Genomic DNA, 23,250 nt, shown 5'->3' on the forward strand with positions numbered 1-23,250 from the left:
ATCATTCAGAAATCCAAGAGCCAACCCGCTCTTTGCTTACGGGATCTTAATACAACCGTAGATTTATCCATTGGAGGGAGAAATCTTGATACTAAATATGTAATTTTTAGTGTTCATTATATAACGTGACATCCAAGTGTTTTTTTAAAATGTCGTGTACTTTAACCGAGTTTGTTTTAGCATTAAGACGATTAACCACATTTCTATTTCATAGTGTTACTCTTTTGTAGGCACATAATTAACATAGTCAATTGCTACTAATCAATACCTGCAAGCACCACAAAACCACCAGATATCACTTCTTTCTCTACCACCACCACTGCTCATCCCTCTTATAATATTGGGCGCACTTATAATTTTTAACCACAGACGTCATGTATGAAGTTTAGGTTGATCAAACTTAAGTCATCAATTAATTTATTCAACTATATGTTTTTTTGTTAAAACTGAAAACCATGCGTAAAAACGATGACCAAAGATAACAATGGTACCATTTGATCCAACGATCATGATCATTTTATCTTATATGATTCGGTATCATGCACTAAATATTTGTTACCCGCCTTTATTAATCATGTCAAAAACAACCAACTATATTTTTCACAATACAATGTTACCCGTCATGTAAAAATGTTTCTTTTATTATTTTTGATTCAAAAAGAAAAAGCCAATACCACCACCATTAAAACCATCCAGCGCCACTATTTCTTCCATCAAAACTAATGTTACCGCCTCCACCACTTAATAACACCCGTCACGGCTTCCACCACATACTACTTCTTCTACTACCACCACCACTAATATCTATTGAAATAATTTTTTGTCAAAATTATTTATTGATGGATATATGTATTAACACATTAATTAAGGGACATTTATGATGTAAAATTAATAAATCATTTACTTATAATGAGAAATTAATGAGACACCGATTAATAAAACACTTATGCTAATTAATATTTAAGTTGAACTAACCATGACCATAGATTTATCTTCTGTCTACACAAATCTGGACCACCACTTATATAGGAAAACTTAGCCAAACTGTGTTATGTATTCTTGAAATACTAGTGGGGCCCTAGAAAACCAAATCTGTTCATTTTGCCCTACTTTACCATAATGGGAAAACTTGTTTGACCATCCACGTGGCTCAACAAAATTTTGAGTTTGAACATTACCATAGGAACTGCTTTTATCCCATAGAAACAAGTTAAAAGCTATCCCCTCACATAAAGGCGGGACCCACCCTTCTGGGACTTAAGGGGAGTCCAGTTTTCGGGCGCATCATGGTAACAAAAGTGAGGGGACGATTTTTAGATTTTTTTTTCAAGCGGTACGTTTCGATTTACCAAAAAATCTTTTATCAATGTAAAAAGCAAGTGAGAGATGGGATCTCAATTCCTAATTCCCTGCAATTTATTCCATCGAATTGATTATCTTTTATAATTTTGTTTTCTTGTTTGATTAAAAATTGATTTGCAAGGAATTTTGGGCACATACTATAAAAAGTGTGGCCAAAAATTGGATTTGAACTTAATTCGTTAGAATTCATGGAAATCATCCTTGTCTCCCCTGAAGAAATTTCTTCATGCAAACAGCCTTACGATGTGTTTGGTACTAAGGAAAGAAAAAGATTCCATATATTTCGTAGAGACAGTTTCCAAGGATAGGTAAGGAAAAAGTTTCCATGGAATTCCTAGGAATTAAGTTAAAAACAAAATTCACACCATGCTTTTTACTAAATGCGCCCACGATACCATTGTAGTGAATTTGTTATCAAATAAGGGAAGACATGTTATTTATCTGGAAAGATGGCTGATTTTGGCGTGCAGGAAAACAAACAAACAATATAATTATAATTAGAGCTAGAAATGATACACTTACATAAGACAACATGACGAATCTCTGCAAAGCACAAGTTTTACATGTTTATATTACAACAACACATACAATTTAATGGAAACTTAGCAGAGTGACATCATAGCAATGAACATTTTGAATATACAGTATTTTTTAAATTTTGATACTACATATTTCTGAGGAGATAAAGTAAACAAACAAACAAACAAAAAAATCACTTTTTGTCATCTCGATCTACATACCAGTTTTTCTGTTATACGTATTGCACAACTTATATTTCTTATATGTCAACCTTCGCTCATGTAGTGCAAAGCCTATAATCAAATTCACTGAACTAAGCTCAACCATAACATTAGAGTTTCAGTACAAGAACCTTTCTTATAGTGCAACCATCACATATCGATCTGCTCCATATTCATAGTTCATATTTCGATTAGTTTCCTCCAACATTTCAGTTATCCACGAAATAAGAAAACATTTGATCTATTGATATTTGACCACATTTTTCTTCTCTTTTTAAATTGTGCACCAAATCCGACAACTTTCCTAATATTAATTTTTTTCTATAACTGCTTCCCAAAGTAAGTGGGTTTTTATTTGTCCTCTTGGTTGCACATAAAAATGGCTTAAAAACTAAATAACTACCTTGACATGAAAATGGTTAACCATTTATTTTTCACAAGTCATTGAAAATGAATTGGTTTTCTTTGTAACTCAAACAATGACTTTGATCGGCAAGTCACATATACATATTCGAACAAAATCGGTATGAACTCAACAGAAATCATGTGTATTGAAACTAACAAAAGTAACATATGTATGGTGTTTTATAAGTTTTTGGTTTTTTTCCCATGGGAAAAAGGGAGTTATTAACAATTGTGCTTGCTATGATATATCATATAGACAAATGTTATCACGCAAGACTTTGCGGGAGGACTTCCCGTTCAAGCGGCTTCTAAGGCGTTGGATGATCAAATAAACGATTGGATTTGCATTCAGTCTAGGACACACCACTTTCAGTTCAGGACCCACCATTTTCTCTAAAGGGTTCAAGGTATCCAGATTTTGGTTTTAGATGTGGGACACAATGACCTAACGTTCTAGAGGCCACTTGAGTAGGACGACATCCCGCAAAGTCGTGCGGGATAACACAGTTCTATCACGTAAACAACCTAGTGTACCATATACAGAAAGACAAAAACTAGGTCATATAGGTTGTTAAAAGGACGACCTTTTTGTCAACCCACAACCCTCTTAAAAAATTTAACTATCCTTTGAATTAGTTAAATTTTTTAACTGCCTTACTTTTTTTTTTGATAATTAATGAAACTTTTTCATTAATAGGAAATCAAGGTTGCAACGAGTTGAAGTACAAATTCAAGAAATGACAACGAAACATATTGTAATCGATCGATGCCGAGAATTCCGACTAGAGAAGGAGAAGGAATACGGAGATTATAAAATACAAATATGAAAGATATGATTGAATCGCAGAAATGATGGTTTTTTCGGAATATGATTATAAAATACAACCATTAGATTGTTTGTCTTCATGAAGAAGAGATGCTCCAAATGAGTGATTTCCCAATTTGTCTTCTTGAATTGATAGATGGAGACCAGAAATATTTGTCGACGAGCTTCAAACCCAACATAAATAACCAAGAACACTCGTTAAAAGCAACAAGAATCACCATAAAAGTGAAGATAAAAGCACCATAAAAATGCAGAGGCCTTGCAGAACGACAAATGAAAAACATAAACCCTAAATAAACTGTAAAAACTAAACCCTAACTTATCTACCAAGAACTAACTAAAAGATGGACTAAAATTATTGTTACTGCCAGATCTAGTAGGATCAATAAAAATCTAGCAGAACTGAGAAGTTTGATGGTTGCCGAAAGAGGTTTTCTTTTGATGGTACCCCCTTTATTTCTTTTTAATTTACTTGGGATACGGAAGAATTTGTCGATATTTCTGATTTAATGTTCTTGTTCCTGAATGCTTCATAGGAATAAATGGCTATTCTGTTCCTATACAGAAAAACATTTCTTCCGAGTCACAAAAACCGTCTATTTTGGAATATCTTTATGTGATTCCAATATTTCTATTATAAATCTACAATTACAATCTACATCAGATCGTGGTTTCATGTACCAAATATTTCCATATCAAGGCATCCGATCTTTTTGGTTCGACAATGGGATAGAGAACGGATGTGAGAAAAAAAGAGACTTTCATTTCCAGTTTACTATTGTATTTCATTCATTTAGGGACAGAGACAAAAAAAAAGGGGGATTTTCCCTTTTTTCGGGCAGATAAAGGGAAAAAAGGCAATGTCTTTTTCTTTTGGTCGGAAAAAATCGCCTCTAAAGTGGAGAGAAGAAAGAGAGAGAAAGTCTTACTTGATTAACCAATTCTTTAAGAGCAAGTCTTATCCATCTTCTATGAGATTGTTCATGAAATCTCAAGTCATAGGGTGAAATCATAGAAACACTAAGAATAGGGATTGACTTGGTCAATGTTATTTGACCAAACTATTTGTATGGTTGAAATTAAAAGTGTCTTTATGCATTTGACTTATGCCAAAAGACAAAAAAAACTATTTTGAATAACGTTTTTTTTAAAGCTATTGAGAATAACATTTTTCGTATTTTAGCACGCTATTTAGAATAACATTTTCTTTGGATGCCACACATCATTCCACAAAACCATGAAACATGGCTTGAAAAAAGTTTGGATGGAACCAACTTAAAATTCATTGGACTTGACATTCCAAATTTTTTCCAAGCTTAGAATATGTTAGATTCCACCGTAAGACTTGCTCTTATAACTTCCAAACCCATCATCTCGAACGACCAACTCCCACTAGCAAAACTTAGTTTGGAGGAAATGAAATAACTTTCAAGTAAATACAATTACATTCTTAGAAATAGATTTACAAGGTGAATGATAACGGGATTTTCTCCAGATTCAACCATCCAAACATGCTCTTCTTGTAGAAAAATGACTTCCCGTTTAATCCATTCCGAAAGGTGTTTCTCCGGGTGCGATCCATTGTTCCATGGAGCCATGTAACAAGCCATAAAATTAGTTTTTCCACGAATTTATGCAGCATGAATTGAATTATTATTGCAATAAATAATTCCCCCACATATTTGGTAGTAGTGGAATGACGGGCACATCCTATAATTCTCCCCCCAGGAGGACCCCAAATGGCAATAATGAACCACACACCCCTTGAACACAATATAATATCCTACTTACCTAAAAAGCATCATTATGATTACTCCTCCTCGACCGTCAGATCCCTCATCATCAAACTCGATCCCACTTCCAAATTTGATATGTACTTGAAACCGTCGATCCAGAGTGGTCCCGGTGATAAAGCTGGGTCCATCATAACGTGGCAAAATCGAAGAGGTTTTCACACCTGGTACAGGTATTAATGAGTCATAAGATAATGACTCCTTTTATATAACAAATTAGGTCATCAAATGGATGAAGAAAAATTCAGAAATCCAGCTCACTTCCCAAATTCTTTTTCTTTTTCTTTTTCTTCTTCTTCTTCTTCTTCTTCCTTTTCTCTCTTAGGGTTTCACAGAAGAAGAACAAAACCTTCTGTGACCACCACCTCCACCACCGCTACAGCCACCACCGCCGGTGTTTCATCACTGATTACAGACCATAAACCAACCAGTTTGAAGAGATCTCTCTTCTATTTTATGTAAGTTTTCGATTTCTTTTTCTTCAGATTTTGTTATTTTTCCGTTATTTTTCCGATCTAGTTGTATTTTTGTAATGAGCGATACATCAATCTTGATTTGATCTCAGTATTTGTTAATCTGTTTGTTAAACTAGTTGGTTTTGATGTAGGTTTTACTGTAATTAGTGATGATTTTTTATTAACTAGGTTATTGTTTGTGGATAGAGAAGACCGACACTGTCTATTTTGATTGATTTTACTGGCATTAGTTGTTGATTTTGAATAAGTAACATCTTGATCTCCGATCCTTTGTTGTTCCATTGATGTAACTTCTGTTGAATTGATTTTGTTCTGTGAAATTTTGTTTTTATTGCCCTGATTAAAGGATTGTTTGTTTAAGGTTGACTGTAGATTTCTCTGATAATTTTGGTTGAATTTTTATGTATTGATTTTGAGGTTTCGAGTTTTTACTTAGTTGTGAAGTAATCATGTGATCTAACGGTTAGATCTGTATGTTTTTGTAGACAGAAGATGGCGATGGAAGTCACACAAGTGCTTCTCAATGCACAAGCAGTAGATGGTGCAGTGCGTAAACATGCTGAGGAAAGTCTTATGCAGTTTCAGGAGCAGAACCTACTTAGTTTCTTGCTATCGCTTTCAAGTGAATTAGCGAACGATGAAAAGCCTATTGAAAGTCGTAAACTAGCAGGTTTGATATTAAAGAATGCTTTGGATGCTAAGGAACAGCATAGGAAGTTTGAACTGGTACAGAGATGGTTGTCGCTTGATAATGCTGCTAAAGCTCAGATTAAAGCGTCTTTGTTAAAGACTCTTACTTCTACTGTACATGATGCACGGTCAACTGCGTCTCAAGTCATTGCAAAGGTTGCTGGAATCGAGATGCCACATAATCAGTGGCCAGAGCTTGTGAGTTCGCTCTTGGGTAATATTCACCAGCTCCCTGCTCATGTCAAGCAGGCTACTCTTGAGACTCTTGGTTATTTGTGCGAAGAGGTATCTCCAGACGTCGTAGATCAAGATCAAGTAAACAAGATACTTACAGCAGTTGTTCAGGGTATGAACTCTACAGAAACAAACAATGAAGTCAGGCTTGCTGCTACACGAGCATTATATAATGCCTTGGGTTTTGCTCAGGCTAACTTCACCAATGATATGGAGCGGGACTACATCATGAGGGTTGTTTGTGAAGCAACTTTATCACCTGAGGTGAAGATACGCCAGGCGGCTTTTGAGTGTCTGGTTTCCATCTCGTCAACCTACTACGACAAGCTAGCCATGTACATGCAAGACATCTTTAATATTACTGCAAAGGCTGTGAGGGAAGATGAGGAGCCTGTTGCCCTTCAGGCTATTGAGTTTTGGAGCTCTATTTGTGATGAAGAGATAGATATCCTAGAAGAATATGGAGGTGATTTCAGTGGTGACTCAGATATTCCCTGCTCTTACTTTATCAAGAAGGCTCTTCCTGCTCTTGTTCCTATGCTATTGGAGACTCTTCTTAAACAGGAGGAGGATCAGGATCAGGACGAAGGGGCTTGGAATCTTGCAATGGCTGGGGGTACATGCTTGGGTTTGGTTGCTCGTACAGTAGGAGACGACATTGTTCCACTTGTCATGCCTTTCATTGAAGAGAACATAACAAAAGCAGATTGGAGGCAGAGAGAGGCAGCCACATATGCCTTTGGTTCCATCCTGGAGGGCCCCGCTCCAGACAAGCTTATTTCCATTGTTAATATTGCTCTAAACTTCATGCTCAGTGCCTTGACAACAGATCCAAACAACCATGTGAAGGACACCACTGCATGGACCCTTGGAAGAATATTTGAATTCCTTCATGGATCGACTACAGATACACCCATCATTACCAATGCAAACTGTCAACAAATTATAACTGTTCTACTTCAGAGCATGAGAGACGTTCCTAATGTTGCTGAGAAGGCATGTGGGGCTCTCTATTTCTTGGCTCAGGGTTTTGAAGATGTTGACACGATGTCCTCTCCTTTGACTCCTTTCTTTCAGGAGATTGTAAAGGCCCTTCTTGCAGTTACCCATAGAGAAGATGCTACAGAATCTCGCCTACGTACTGCTGCATATGAGACTTTGAATGAAGTTGTTAGGTGTTCAACAGATGAGACGGCTCCACTGGTGGTGCAATTGGTTCCCGTGATAATGATGGAGCTCCACCAAACACTTGAAGCACAGAAGCTCTCATCCGATGAGAGAGAGAAGCAGGCTGAGTTTCAAGGACTTCTTTGTGGGTGCTTGCAGGTCATCATTCAGAAGTTGGGTGCATCTGAAACAACCAAACATCCATTCATGCAGTTTGCTGATCAGATGATGGGTCTTTTCTTGAGAGTATTTGCTTGCAGAAGTGCAACGGTGCATGAGGAGGCGATGCTTGCAATTGGAGCTCTTGCGTACTCTACTGGGCCAGATTTTGCCAAGTATATGCCAGAGTTTTACAAGTATTTGGAAATGGGTCTTCAGAATTTTGAGGAGTATCAGGTGTGTACCATCACAGTTGGCGTGGTCGGAGATATATGCAGGGCACTGGAAGAAAAGATTCTTCCTTATTGCGATGGCATAATGACACAACTTCTGAAGAACTTGTCGAGCAACCAATTACATCGATCCGTGAAACCACCCATTTTTTCATGCTTCGGTGACATCGCCCTGGCAATCGGAGAGAACTTTGAGAAGTACTTGGCCTATGCCATGCCAATGCTTAAAAGTGCAGCAGAGGTTTCAGCCCATGCATCTGGCTCTGATGATGAGATAATTGAGTACACCAACCTCCTAAGAAATGGAATCTTGGAGGCATTTTCAGGAATTTTCCAAGGCTTTAAGGGATCTCCAAAGACTCATCTTTTGCTGCCGTACTCCCCTCACATTCTTCAGTTCTTGGATAGCTTGTACTTGGTGAAAGACATGTGAGTTTTCTTACCAGAACATATCCCTAACTTTATGTTTATTTCTGAGTATAAACTACTTGCTACCACTGTGTAAGGCAAAGTTTATTTAGTTGCTGACCTTGTCTATGTGTTGTTATGTTTGAGCAGGGATGATGTTGTTATGAAGACTGCGATTGGGGTACTTGGAGATCTAGCTGACACTCTGGGTAGTAATGCTAGTCCTTTGATTCAGCAGTCTGTGTCAAGTAAAGACTTTTTAAATGAATGCTTGTCATCTGATGACCATTTGATTAAGGAATCTGCTGAATGGGCTAAGTTGGCTATTAGTCGAGCTGTTTCTGGTTGAGGGGCAGATGATGCTCTCTTGGCCTCACCTCGATCTATCTTTACAGTTTTAGAAGTCTGTCCCTGCATGCATTGCATTGCATTGGGGGTGTGTCGTCATGCAAAGGTTCAGGATTGGATTTCTGCATACCACCATCATGTGTCACGCTGCTAATCATCATTTTCATCGCCACAACAGTGAGTCAGGGTTGTCAGTTAGTCGGTCAGTCACTAACTCTGGTGTCAGTACACACCACGGAGGAGTCAGGGTTCTTCTCAGGGGGGGAAGCAGGTTGATGAACTCACATAACCACACACCAAAGGAGATGGAAACAAAGTGTGGAGGAGTGAGGCAAAGTTGAAACTGTGTTCTATTGGGTTAATCTCAGCTGTGTCCAGTTTCTCGTCGCCACAGCCTAGGTCTTTGCCAGGGTGGGTCTTTTGCATTTCATATCTTACTATCACCACCCCCATCAAGTGTTGCTTCCACTGGGTGTAATTATTCGATCACGGTTCCAAGTTCGCTTGGATGGGAAGGATGACACCCTATAGAGTCAGTTGAGGCGTTGCAGATCTTAAGACCACCTCCTGCGGCAGCTACACATTCACCATTCTCATTCCTATTAACTTTTTTTTTTTTCTTTTTCACTCCATTTCTTTTTTGGTCCCCAAAAAGATTATGTATTGTGTCTTGCATTATTAGAGTCAAGTCAGTCAGTCAGTCGGTTGCATTTCACCTCTTTCACACACACAAACACAAGTCTTTATATTTTTATAAATATACTTGCTCATACAATGTGGTGGATTATTGTATTTTTTTTTTACCCACATCCAGGTTTGAGCTCTGTCAAGTTTCATTCAGGTTGTTACTTTAGTAGGTTGTCTCTGTTTGAAAGTCAAGTGTTAAATATCATGCATTCATTTCATCAAATCATATGCTTTATTGTTCCAGTCTTTGTTGCAATTATTATTTCTATATTTTTGTTTCTTTTAAAAGGATGTGTAATCATCATCAGACTTGTGATCATTTCTCTAGAGTGTTTTTTTGTCAGAAGTTTCAAGAGGAATGAAGAAAGGCAAAACCAAACATAAAAAAGGAAAGAAGATTTTCTGTCCGGTCTGTTTTTTTCTTTTGTTATAATACGTCAGTCATCTTTGAGGATGGGAACTTTTGTCCATCTCTTGCAAGTTTGGCTTAGCTTGTTCGGATTCCAAAGTGAAATATAATTTCAATATTTTTTTTTGCATTTTATGATTTTACTTCACTTTCTCTGAGAGCCAGACTAGAAACTATGTGCGCTAGAAAATGGAATGTCATGCTCAGTAGGTGAATTATATGGGGAACAGTTAGCTGGCTCTGTCTCTTTCTTTCTTAGGTTTCCCTAGATATTCATGGATATTTTTAACAACAGAACAGTATGATGCTTAGTTGTTATTGATTGAGAATCATATCTTTTAGCATATCACCAGCTGCCTAATCCTGTCTCTCTCATATATTGATGAAGTCATAGGGGATGGGTGAGATGACATGAGGAGAATGATTGAGGTTGATAGCAAACTCATTTTGTTATGGTCCAGCACCATCATGTCCATGTCCTAAAAACAAAACAAAAATTCCGACCTCCATTATTTCCTTCAGTGGAAGATGATGAAATTCTAAACACGTGATGAATGCGCTTCATTTTCTCCTTCTTTTCTGTTTTAGTACCATTTTAGCATCGGGTTTTATTTGTTCTGTGCATTGCTTTTCTGGGAATTTTATCGGTCGAGTCTCTTAGTGGGACTAATTTACAAGAATCCTTCTTCATTCATTTTGTACAAATATACATGAAACCAGTTTCAAGATTTCAAAGTCTTGACTTCAACAATGTCGCCATCCCTGAGCTCAGTATGTGGCAATGCAAGTTGACCATTTACAAGTACCAATTTGCCTTCCAGTCCTACTCTAATGGCTATATCAGCAGCAGTACTACCACTTCTCATCCTCATTATGTCACCATTGGGCCAGCATACAATTGCCACTTCACACAGCACAGCTGATTTTCCGCTGTCATTTTTTGTTCGAATAAGGCCGCCGCCTGCTTCAAACTTCACCTGCTCCTCCCACTGAAGCATTTCCCTCAGTAGTCTTACCTGATCATTTTCACCATAACAAAGGCAACAGCAATCAGTTACAAAAATCACTCGAACCTGACAGTAAATAAGAAACTAGGGAATGGTTGGGATATGGCCAACCTTGTTATTTACGCTGGTCTCAATGGGACTGGAAATAAGAGACTTGGAGGTTAGCCTCTCAGAGAAGCTTGAGCTCACTGGGATAGATGAAACCTGTTTGCCCTCTAAAACAGCTGAGACAACCGTCCAGTATTCCAACTCTTCTTTCTCCGTCAGATCGATAACTTGGATAAAAGTCGGGCGTAGTCTATCAAATTGATCTTGCTGCACATATTCAGAGCAGTGGTATGTGTCAATAGGAAGTTATTGCACAGAGAATTAAGCTTTTACGAAGTTGGTATGCTTCTTGGACTCTCACTGAAATGGACTATTTGTATACTGACATACCTTGTGATATATACCGTCTTTACATAGTACGTACTTTTCTAGACAAGTACACAAATCACCATGTCCTGGAGCAAACCACCATTGATCAGAAACCTGAAATACCCGTTTGAATGGAACAGATCAGATAACAATTACTTTCGCGCGCCATATACGAACTATCGTGCACAAAAAGATTTTTCCTAATAGTGGATTATGGAGGTTTTCGGTCTTTCTATGGCATCTGAATCTAAGTTATGTGAATAAAGAAATGCCATGCTAGAACAGGCTAGTAACTTTGATAGATAAAACTACTGAAATGGGAACCTTTTTGTGGAGATTTGCATATGCTTCCCATCGTTTTATCTGGAAAGAGGATCTCCTATCAGCTACCGCTTCTGAAGCCCCCAATCCAAAGCTCACAGCCACAAGCAGTTCTCTACCACCGTTGTCTACACTGCAGAACTTAAGCTTCATTCCCTGATTTCTTATGAAGACTCATTACACACAAAAAATAAAAATGAATAGAAGGGATTACGAAACCTGACAATAACTGAAGCAAGAAGGTGACTTCCTTCAATCCTGAGAACTGGATGCCCTTTTTTCAAGGACCTATACTTGCAAAGTTCATCATCATTATCGTCATTCGTTTCTGTTTCATCCTCTACCCGTTTGGACTGGAATGGAGATGTGTCAGCCTTGGGTACATGGATAGGTGCTGACTGTGGCACTTTGTTCTCGGATTCTTTATAAAGCCAATGTGCTGCAAGACCATATTCGGCATGCTCGTGCATCGTCTGCAAAGACAGAGAAAATTCTACAACCAAGTTTAAACTTTTCCTATTAGGAAAAACAACAGTAACTTGGATTCTTTTTAATTTTAATGTACACGTAAAACTGGAAAGTGCAGCACCTGTGTCCTTATCTGCACTTCCAACGGTGATCTATCAGGACCTTGTATCGCTGTGTGGAGAGACTGCATTGGTAAGAACAACAGAAACAAAATGAGAACCGAATGATGGTCTTCATAATAATCTCAGTAAGTTGAAACTTGAACGAAAGAGAATATACCCAATAAGTATCCATTCTCCATTTTTTGTTCATCTCAACTTCTTATTTTAAATATGCAATCAAAACATTTAAGAATGGAAGAAAGAAATTCACCTGATAGCCACTATTTTTCGGATTCACAATGTAATCATCAAACTCACCATCAATTGGGGTCCAAAGTCTACAAGAGGAAAAGCCATTGGATGACAATTAGTTTTATCTGTATAACATAAGTTGCAAAAGTGTCGCTTCATCTATGCTAAGTAAGTATATTTTCCTGATACATATGCCAAAGACTTTCAAGTTCTTTAAGGAAAGAAAAACGGAACAACAGTTCAACATCAAAGTAGAATATGTAAACTCACTCTATGTTTTGGTACTTAAAGATTTTATATATGGATAGACATAAGGACAGAAATTTCAAGTTTTTATTACCCGTGTACAATGTCAAGAATATTGTAGCAACATGTTACAGCAGCTCCATGCAGCCTTCCATTCTTATCCCCAACTACGACCCTCAATGCCCGTGCATCGTAAATTTTCTTAATGTCCACATCTTTACGTTTCATCTGTGAAAAATTTGCAAACATATAAAGAAAAATGGAGCATTCAGTTGACTTCAAAATCATTTCCCAACAATATACACAAAAGACCAATTCTAAGAGACTCGAAGTATCAAGACATTACATGAGAGTGATTTTTGGAATCGAAAGTTGGAATTTCTCGAGCAATCTCTCAAACATGAGGAGGTAACAAGAAATTAGAGGATAACTCAAGCATACCTTGGAATAGATGCTATACAAGCTTTTTAAGCGACTTGACAAAGTTACTTCCATTCCTGGAACATAACTACATTCGACAATAACAAATTAAATTTAGTTGGTACAAGATCATGTACAGAAACAACTTTAGAATTACGATATGGAACTTACGAAGTTGATATAAGTAATTCTTGTTCAAGTGCTTCCTCACAAAGGGCTAGAGATGCCAAGGCAACGCTAGCATCACTCACAACTTTTGGTTTTGTCTGAGAACCCTTGCTGACATCATAAAGAAATTTTGTGCGCTTTTCTCGATTTTGTAACAGATCAAAAGGTAATACAGCTTCCAAAAGATCCTAGAAAACAGTATATGGGGATATGAGCTTTCTGAACTCTTTTGATCTTGAACAAACATCGCTACACATGTAGTAGATTAGATATCAATAGGAGAATATGCCCCACCTTCATAGATGCCAGATCTTCCTCGCTAGCCACTGACACATCCAAGTCAGTAACTATTACACTTTTATCCAAGGGTTCAACCAAATCAGATTTTGCAAGCACTCTCCGCAAATTTCTTGGTCTATTGCCAGGCTTCCACATGGAAGCCAGCTCAGCTCTCATTTGACGAAATGTTTGAGGCTGTAGTGATAGTAAGTAATAGTGTCAAAATTAAACATGATAATCACCCGCTGTCTCACATAATAACTGAATTTCTTTCAGATGATCAACATGTGGTTAAAAGACTAAAATTAACGTTTTCAGGATCAGCGACCTGAAGAACAGCGAAGCACAAATCCTCGAGTTCAGCTTTTAAAGCCCATACACCTAATCTGGAAGCAAGTGAGCACCATACAGCTAACGTTTCTTGTGCGACAGCTTGGGCTTTTGGTGATGACAAAGCATGACTGTAAAAGACGCAATTAGGAGCTAGCCGTATGATAACATAGTTTTGTAAAACTGGGTTGGCAAACAATAGCATAGCATAGCACGAAACAATCTGTTAACATTAATCCCATATAACATCCCTAGCTATGAATTGTTGAATGATGTAACTTGCACAAAGTAATGCTTGGCTAAATACAGGAATGTGCTAGTTATAAGAAAAATATTGAAGTAGGACATAAATATTACATGGTTCTCATGTTATGCAGACGGTCCGCAAGCTTGATAAGAACCACTCGAGGATCGTCAACCATCCCCAAAAGCATCACTCGTAAACTGTTCGCCTGTAAGGAGATGGAGAACGCTTCATGTGTAAAGGCTATTTACCAATTGAAATACAAATAAGTACAACGAACTCTGTTCCATGCATTTGTTGAATAAATTGAATAGCCACGTAAAATATTTAACATTTCTATCAAATACTTTGTTTAGTTTCAGAATTAAATATTCTTATCATAGCATCCTAAACATTTCATTCAGCAGTGGTCATATTTTACAAACCGGTAATGTCTAATCTAATATACTAGCAAAACCAAAATGGAACTATGAAAATAATTTACCTCTCCAGGACCCAGAACACCCTGATTTAAGTTGTTCCTGCGACGTCTTCGTAGCAGCTGCAAAAGAATAATGAATTGTATATTTACAGGAAACTCAACCAGCTGGAGAACAAATTGAAAAATAATAAATATTCTTTTTCATGCTGCTATCAATGCCAATTTAGAGCAATACCTGATTTATATAGCTTAGCTTTGAAACACTAGAAACCAACTTGGCTACATCAGCGCCAAACTCCTCTTCAATGGTGTGAATGCTTTCACATGTATCGTCAATTACATCATGAAGAATCCCAGCTACAACCGTATCTATGGCCTGCCATAGAGCGGAGACATGGGTAAGAGAAATATAGACAAGAATCCTTGTGTGAATTCAAAATTAATGTAATCCATTTTGTAACTGTTGCTGTCATGTATGCTACCAGCACGCCTAAGCATCAGTCTAGATAGTAATGGACTCGAAAGAAAAATCTGATTTCCCATGATATCTTGAACCATCCTTTTCAGAAAATTCAATCCATTTGAATATAGAAGTTATTACATAAGGAGCAAGAGAGTATAAATCAAGAAAGAGAATACATACACGTTTTCCATGTGATGGAATCAAAGCCGCCAAGATTCTTCCTGTATGAATGCAGTGAGTTAGATAAGGATCACCTGTCTTCCTCATCTGACCCAGGTGAGCCTTTCTTGCGAACTCTATAGCTTTTCGCACCTGCCTTCACAAGAGGTATCGGCTAAATTACGTGCAAAAGACAATCAACTGTGACAGTCTAGCACAGAGAAACGAAAATTATGTTGTAAACTTGTAAACCTTTTCATCCATGAAAATTGGATATCCAGTTACGTCAACTCCATCCAATATGAGAACATCTGCAGAACATGACCAGGTTGTTTTAGGTGTATGCTCATCGACTAGTATTAGCAATTCAATTGATTTTTCATTTTGAAACTCAAAGGTTATGTGATGATCATTCTCATTTAAGCCTAACAAGATACACAACAGTTCTAGCTAGAAACCCCCAAACCCATTTGAATGAACCTGAAATTAGTTGTTAGATAGTAGCATACCTGGTTGATCTTGCAATTTGGGCCATAAGAAATCAACTTTAGTAGAAAGACAAGCACCAGAAAGACAAGCCACAGCAGTAACAGCAACCTGAGCCATAGCTGAGCCAACAGCAGCATGAGCAGCAGAAGCAACGGCGGAACTACTAGTACCAGTTGCAGCAGCAGCAGCAATAAGATTACCAGTTGATGAAGTAAACAACAAAGGATTCAAAGCTGAAGATACAATAAGAGAAGAATTTCTCCTCCTCCTCCTCATCCTCCTTCCTCCAATTACAAAATTACCATGATCATGTGGTAGTGATAAAGGTAGAGGTGGGTTCTTGGGTAGGAACAGAATCATCTTGATTCTTGAAGGGTTTGTGTTTTGGCGCAGCAACGGTGAAAACATCTTCTTGGTAACACTCAATTTTTCTAAGCAATAACAGCATCCTCCTCTCTCTGGGTCATTCTAATAAACAGGTTGTGATCATGATAATAATAAAAATTCGTTGTTGTTGTTTTCAGACTGAAAATGGTGGTGGTTGTACTTGCATGATGATGATCATTGATTGATTCATAATAACAATAATAATAATAGATACATGTGGGTTGGAAATCTGGAATTTGTTTTTGTGAAAGAACAGAAGTACCAAATGTGTGGTGGGTGGGTATCAATCCATTTGTTGAGATAAAGTTTGTTTCTTTTCTTTACTTAAAAAAGATAATAATGTATTACACTCATTATTATTCTGATAAGTCACATCTCAGAGATGACTAATCACAATTCTTTCTTTGCACACATCACTCAAGACTTTGAGCACTATATGGTCCACACCCTGCACTCAGTCTAGACAATGGGCAACCACTAGGTGTAAAAAATGGCCCTCACCATAGTTATTCAAAAAAAAAGAAGAAAAAAAACATCCTCCCTAGGAGTTTCATTCCCTCACCATAGTGCTTACTTAGACTAAGTCCTATGGTCTTATAATCTAGCATCTAGATTGGCAGCTAGGACAACCTCCAAAGTCCAATAACACTGTTAGTTTATCATGCTACTCGCAGAATCAAACAGTGAGGCTACGTTGAATAGTTCAACACAATAATTTTTTGCATTTTTCGTTAAACGGAACAGTGCATGACCAGTCAAACTGGTTGATTGTGCTAAACCATTCTGCGGTCTGCGCTGAAACAAACAGCGCAGCCAAAAACCCCATTTCACCAACAGAAGTCAACCTTCTCTTCATTTCTTTCTCCGCTAAGAACTTCATTTGTTCTTCAATCTAGATTTTTTCGTCGTTTCTTCAATTCTCTCTGTGGATTTGATCAGCATCAAAATTGGAATTGTTTGAGAGTAGTTTGGTGCGATTCCATCCACAAAATCCATCGGGGTAAGAATTTTAAATTTTAAGTTTTGAGTTTTTTGAGTTTTGATTATGATGATATTTAGATGAAATTGATGATTGATATTAGATAAGTTAGATGATTTTGATTGAGATTGATTTTTAGAATTTTAGGGGTTTCATTTGATAATTTGTGATAAAAAAAAATTGAAATTTTGATTATTTGTGATGAAAATGAATGAAAATTTGTATGATTAGTGTGTAGGTAAATTTGTATGATTATTCATGATGAAATTTGTATGATTATCTGTGATGAAAATGAATGAAATTTGTATGAAATTTAGTTAGTCTTGTGATTGATTTTTTTTACTTTCGTTATTGATTGTAGTATGAGTATGGACGATTTTCTAGATGGTTTGGAAATAGTATCGACAAAGAATATAGATAGCCATGTATGTAACGATGTAATGGGTGATCCTCGGAGTGTAAACTTTAGAAGTAGCTTGAAAGAGGTTGAAGTGTTTTATAAAATTGTAGTGAAAGATAATCCGTCAGCACAATGATACTGTGATAGTTGTGGGTTTTCTTCTGTTTTTGTGTTTAATTTCGCCAATGCGGATAGAGGCTTAGTAGAAGCCGTAGCTGGGAGATGGTGGGGAAAAACAAGATCATTCATTTTAAGGAGTTTGAGCTTGGCATCCTTCCTTTAGATTGGTACACCGTACATGTTAACAGGAGTTCCCACTAGTGATCCTGAAAAAGCGGGGGTCTAACAACCACATCCAATATTTCGCTCAGCAATCTGAATAGACAAACTCCAATATACTTTCAAGAGAATCAACTAGACAGTCAGACTCAATCTAGAGAAAACTATATCAAAGAGTTTATATCTAAATTCCTCAATTCAATCTACAATCAGCAAATAGGAATTTGCGAGCCCGATTGAATAAGAAAAATAACTTGGACGGTATCACAAACCAATATCCAAGTGTCAATCAATTCAATTAACAACCCAAAGGTCGGATTCAAGAACTGATTGATCTTAACGCACATCTTGTGATATTTCTATCATATAACAAAATATAATGCGGAAAAATAATAATATAGACACCAGAATTTTGTTAACGAGGAAAACCGCAAATGCAGGAAAACCCCGGGACCTAGTCCAGCTTTGAACACCACACTGTATTAAGCCGCTATAGACACTAGGATACTACCAATGAACTTCGGACTAGAATGTAGTTGAGCCCTAATCAATCTCACACTGATCAAGGTACAGTTGCGCTCCTTACGTCTCTGAACCCCAACAAGATTCTACGCACTTGATTCCCTTAGTTGATCTCACCTACAACCAAGAGTTGCTACGACCCAAAGTCAAAGACTTGATAAACAAATCTGTCTCACACAGAAAAGTCTATTGGAATAGATAAATCTAAGGTTAAAGGAAAATCGACTCTAGTGGCAACTAGTATCACACAGGATGGTGTGGGGATTAGGTTTCCTAGTTGCTAGAGTTCTCCCTTATATAGTCTTCAAATCAGGGTTTGCAATCAATGTTACCTTGGTAACAAAGCATTCAATATTCACCGTTAGATGAAAACCTGATTAGATTCAAGCTAATATCTTTCAACCGTTAGATCGAACTTAGCTTGTTATACACAAATGAAATGTACCTTCATTTAGGTTTGAGTAACCGTACCTAAACGTGTACACTAGGTTGTCTCAACAGTAGTTAACCGAAGTTAGCAATATGAACACTCTCATATCAACCTTATTCATCTTAACCACAACTAATTCAAATAACTCAAATGAAACTAGTTAAAGAGTTGTTCAATTGCTATATTCTCATAGAAGTATAAAAGAACACAATTGAAGCAAAATCGGTTTGATTCACTCGAATCAATTCATGAACATTATAGCCACGGTTTGCAAAGACTGCATTCCTTATAATATAAATGTATAAGTTCATAAACAAACCGATTTTAGAACTTTAACCACTCAAGTATGCAAACGGTTACGCATACTTAAAGTCGCCGGTTTGAGTATGGGTTCGCCAGTATGCAAACAGGTACGCATACTTCCAAACACATCAGAAATTTCCGGACCCAAACCCTTCGCCAGTACGCGTACGGGTATGTGTACTTAGGTACTCGGAATTTCACAACTAACAGGTACGCATACGGGTATGCATACTATAGTTCCGGTCATGGATCACATACATGCAAGAATGCATACTATGTTTATAATCCAATGATGGTTAAGTGTTCTAAACTCTATTTTAATCATTGAAACTTTCTTAGAGGATGACAATAGCCGTTTTCACACACTATTAGCATCAAAACAATTTTCAATTTATTGAAATAATCATAACGAAATATTCCAAGTCTACACCAAATGATTGTATCACACAAACCATGTAAGATGATTTTCACATGATCATCTTTTGACTTTCGTCAAGAATATAAGATGAACTTGGTTGAATCGAAAGCTTACCAACACATATATCGAGAAATATGTAAGCGAGTTAAACTCAACTCGAAATCTCAAATGTGCATAATCAAATACTATATAGTAATACGACTTTTGTCTCAATATAGGAGATAGAGTAGAAATGGACTTTCCAAGTGATAGATAGATGAGTTTTAGTCTCCACATACCTTTTGTTGATGAAGTTCCACAATCTATCCTTAGTAGTTCTTCGTCTTCAATTGATGAATGTCGTGAAGTCTAATGCTCAACTACACATTCTATCCTAGTCCGAGACATCACTATAAGTAGACTGGAAATCAAGACTTATAGTTTTGATCACTAACATTGACAAACAAGCTTGAGATAGCAACTCTTACGAGTTCGACCGAGCAGTGCTCTAACAATCTCCCCATTTGTCAATTTTAGTGATAAAACTATCAATACATATGGATTACAAAATAAATAAACTTTGTAGCTTCTCATCCAAATGCTTGATCTCCTTGGTTCTTCAACATTACTCGAAATATTTGTCACTTCCAAGTACTCCAATGATTCTAAATGTGTTCAACTCAGCATCGTAGTTGTTGAAGATCCGTAACTATAACAATGAGAAAACAGTTGCTCTCAATCATTATTATACAGTGTCACATTATTATTACACATCATCAAAGTCCAATTGTATCACAACTTTGACAACAATACTATGGTGATATGTATCACTCCCCCTTAGTCAATACTTCATCTCACAATGAAAACCACTCGCCCTTACATAACGATCCGTAAACCATATGTATTTGTAGTGTGAACTACACATTTTTTCTCCCCCTTTTTGTCAATATAAATTGACAAAGGTACGAAAACTAGTGGGATCCTCATGAAATTTTCATAGAGATACTTCATGACCAAAAGAGAACAACATACCAACTTGTTTCGATGATTTCACATAGTCGAACTTAGTGTATTCATCAAGGAGTTTATAAAGATACAAAAAAACTCCTACAATATTCCACAGTCGCACTCCCCACAAAGATTTCGCAACTAAGCACAAGTTCAATTAAGAACTCTCCCTCATAAAATGTCATTCCCGAAAGAACAACAAGAACGACCTTACTTTTACAAGAAAAGAAGGATTTCTTTGGACATTAACAACTCACATGAAACATGAATTTGTATCCAAAAACTCAATTAAATTAACCACAAGAGAACCCATGATTAATTTAATCGAAAATGCTCACATAAGAGAACTTATGGAGCCGCACAGTACATACACAAAGATGTGGATCAGGGAAAGACCAATTCTGCGGAATAATCAAAGATTCATTCTATTTTTCATCAATATTTGCACAATGACATATAATAGACTTAATCTTTGTAAACATAAGTTCATCCTATCTTCCATCAATATTTGCATAATGACATAATAGGCTTAACTTTTGTAAAAGTTCATTCTATCTTTATCAATATTTTCATACCGACATGTAATAGAGTTAACTTTTGAGCATATATGGGATAGTCAAGGTTCACGGATGTAAACAACATATCCCATGATAATTTGCAATATATAAAACCATAAAAATTAATACTGCAAAAATCATCTTCCAAATAACTTAGGATTTAAATAAATAAATCTAAAAACATTGCAAGATGAAAACATTGACAATAAATATGTGTAATCACAATAATGGCTATTCCAAACCCTACTTATCCTTCTTAGAAACACAAGAATAAATTCTCATAAGAAGTTTCATAGAGAATAATCAAAAGCAACTCTAAAAGAAAAAAAAGATCACAAGCTAAAATCAGTGTTCATGAACGGAAGCTTCATGGGTTTCAAGACCTTCAATCTTGTGACAGATGGTATCGACTGCATCTTCGCATACGATACACTTCTTGAGACGATCCTTAACATGTGTCTTCATGATATCAAGGTCAGAGTTAACCTTTTTCAACTCAGTTCTTAACATATCAAGGTTTTTTAAGGTATCAACAAGAAGCAGTTTTGCATCGTTAAACTGACTGATAAAATCTTGAACAACTTCAGCAGAAATCTCTTCATCATCCTCAAAGTCTGAAAGATTATTAGAAGATTGAGTAGAGGTGTCATTGACTTCCACAAGAGAGCTTTTCTTCTCTTCTTTGAAACAAAAACCATTATCAGAAAACCTTTTGCAAAGTTACAAGATCCCGAAGGAGATGCCATTCTTGACAAGAAAAATAACCTGGAGTACACGTACTCTTCAAAAGTTGTTATTTAAATGGTTTCTTAGGAAAACGAATTTTAGGGTTTCCAAAGTTGGTTCGTGATATGTACCATGGGTACCCGTACGAACGAAAACTTGGCCCATAGGAGAAAAGAACCAATGCAACGAAGGATGAAATCCAAGGAGACTGTTTGAAAGACAATATTTTGCCGAGTGAAAACTTTCACAAGTTTTAGCTCGATAAATTTTACGTTCTTACAAGAGAAAAATTTAGAGCATAAGAATAACAATTTTTAACAAAATAAAATTTCAAAAACATAATACAAATACTTATACAAACATGTTTGTGAATGATAGTCCGACTATGGACGATAAGAAAATAGCTAGAGCATCAGAAAACACATTGCCATCAAGTATACCTGATTATATCCCACTCAACCAGGATTTTTTTTGTGAGTGAGATTTCAACCTTGTGATTAATTAGCACAAGTATGAGCCTTGAGCTCATCAAATGAACGTTTTTTTCGGTTAAACCTCTTTCTCCTTATCTTTGGAGGAAAACCGTTATGATGCAAAAAGTTATCATAAAATTTACTATCAAATCCTCCACATTTGCAATCATTTGTGGACAGGGAGATTATAGGTGTAGGCGCCGGTCACTATCATGCAGTCACTGAGGATTAATATAACAACTGGTGGAAGAAGAAGAGTGTTGGACCTTATCTCACTGAGTCATACCATTCGCAGAACGTCAATGAGATAACATTGGGTAGCACAACTCTTCCTCTCTATTTTTTCCTAATCATCCCCCTCCTAATCTGATGTCACAGAACTATACTTATGTGACACAGAATGAGCCACTATCACAGCTGCCAGAGATAGATTTCACTTTACCATTTTTCCAATGCAGTCGGCGAAGAAGAGCCAGTACAAGTTCCAAGGCTTCCTTGTCCGTACGACTTTTCTACAATGAGTTTGACATTGTAGCTCGTGAAGTCGTATGGATGAGTCACTGCATCGAGCTACAACTTCATGTTCCTCATCTGGTAGATCTTTTTCATCTTCAATGCCAACTGTCTTGGGAGAAACCCTCTATAAAAAAGGAAGAACGAGATATTGGTCCGTAGTGGGCTTGATCCTATCCCCTAAAATAAAGTGATTTGTGAGTAATAATTTAAGTTATTAAGAATGTACTTTTTTAATTTCTAGAAGTAGAATTTTAATTTCAATGTATTTTTTTAATTTCTTCAAAAAAACATTGTAACCTTGTTTTGCAATGTAACGAAAGAATTCCTTAGTTTACTAAAATTTTCAAATTTTGAAACAAACAACCGTTGGAACAAATTGTCAAACATTTCAAAATTCAGGTGTAACGATATAGTGTGAGAAAACATGGTTCATAAACATTTATTTACTGATGGTGTAAACTAGGTGTAGGAAAAAAAGGTCAAACTCTGTTGGCGCTGTATGGTTCAGCGTTGAGGAGCTCCGCGTTTCCATTCAGCGCAGACATCCAACG

The 23,250-nt window shown here is 36.8% G+C and overlaps 2 protein-coding genes across 3 annotated transcripts; one reads left to right on the plus strand and one right to left on the minus strand.

The window, feature by feature from the left end:
- Nucleotides 1-5,377: 5,377 nt before the first annotated feature.
- On the plus strand, nucleotides 5,378-10,062 carry LOC113322668 (importin subunit beta-1-like). The gene is made up of 3 exons (XM_026570806.1): nucleotides 5,378-5,584; nucleotides 6,088-8,514; nucleotides 8,644-10,062. Exons 2-3 carry the CDS (start codon nucleotides 6,095-6,097, stop codon nucleotides 8,840-8,842), a joined length of 2,619 nt encoding a protein of 872 aa, XP_026426591.1. The 5' UTR covers nucleotides 5,378-5,584; nucleotides 6,088-6,094; the 3' UTR covers nucleotides 8,843-10,062.
- Nucleotides 10,063-10,572: 510 nt separating this feature from the next.
- On the minus strand, nucleotides 10,573-16,406 carry LOC113322676. 2 transcript variants are annotated; one of them, XM_026570818.1, is made up of 18 exons: nucleotides 15,743-16,406; nucleotides 15,486-15,544; nucleotides 15,255-15,386; nucleotides 14,847-14,987; nucleotides 14,675-14,731; nucleotides 14,304-14,398; nucleotides 13,945-14,077; nucleotides 13,632-13,811; nucleotides 13,341-13,525; nucleotides 13,191-13,257; nucleotides 12,844-12,977; nucleotides 12,523-12,589; nucleotides 12,272-12,334; nucleotides 11,902-12,155; nucleotides 11,686-11,815; nucleotides 11,383-11,475; nucleotides 11,056-11,259; nucleotides 10,573-10,953 (listed from the first exon to the last, which is right to left on the minus strand). In XM_026570818.1, exons 1-18 carry the CDS (start codon nucleotides 16,128-16,130, stop codon nucleotides 10,660-10,662), a joined length of 2,676 nt encoding a protein of 891 aa, XP_026426603.1. In that variant the 5' UTR covers nucleotides 16,131-16,406; the 3' UTR covers nucleotides 10,573-10,659. The 2 variants fall into 2 exon arrangements, with proteins under 2 accessions (XP_026426603.1, XP_026426609.1); XM_026570824.1 differs by having other exon boundaries at nucleotides 15,255-15,390; nucleotides 15,743-16,405.
- Between the last annotated feature and the right edge of the window lie 6,844 nt (nucleotides 16,407-23,250).

The sequence above is a fragment of the Papaver somniferum genome, chromosome 1 (genome assembly GCF_003573695.1).
Source record: "Papaver somniferum cultivar HN1 chromosome 1, ASM357369v1, whole genome shotgun sequence".
In the NCBI taxonomy this organism is placed as follows: domain Eukaryota; kingdom Viridiplantae; phylum Streptophyta; class Magnoliopsida; order Ranunculales; family Papaveraceae; genus Papaver; species Papaver somniferum.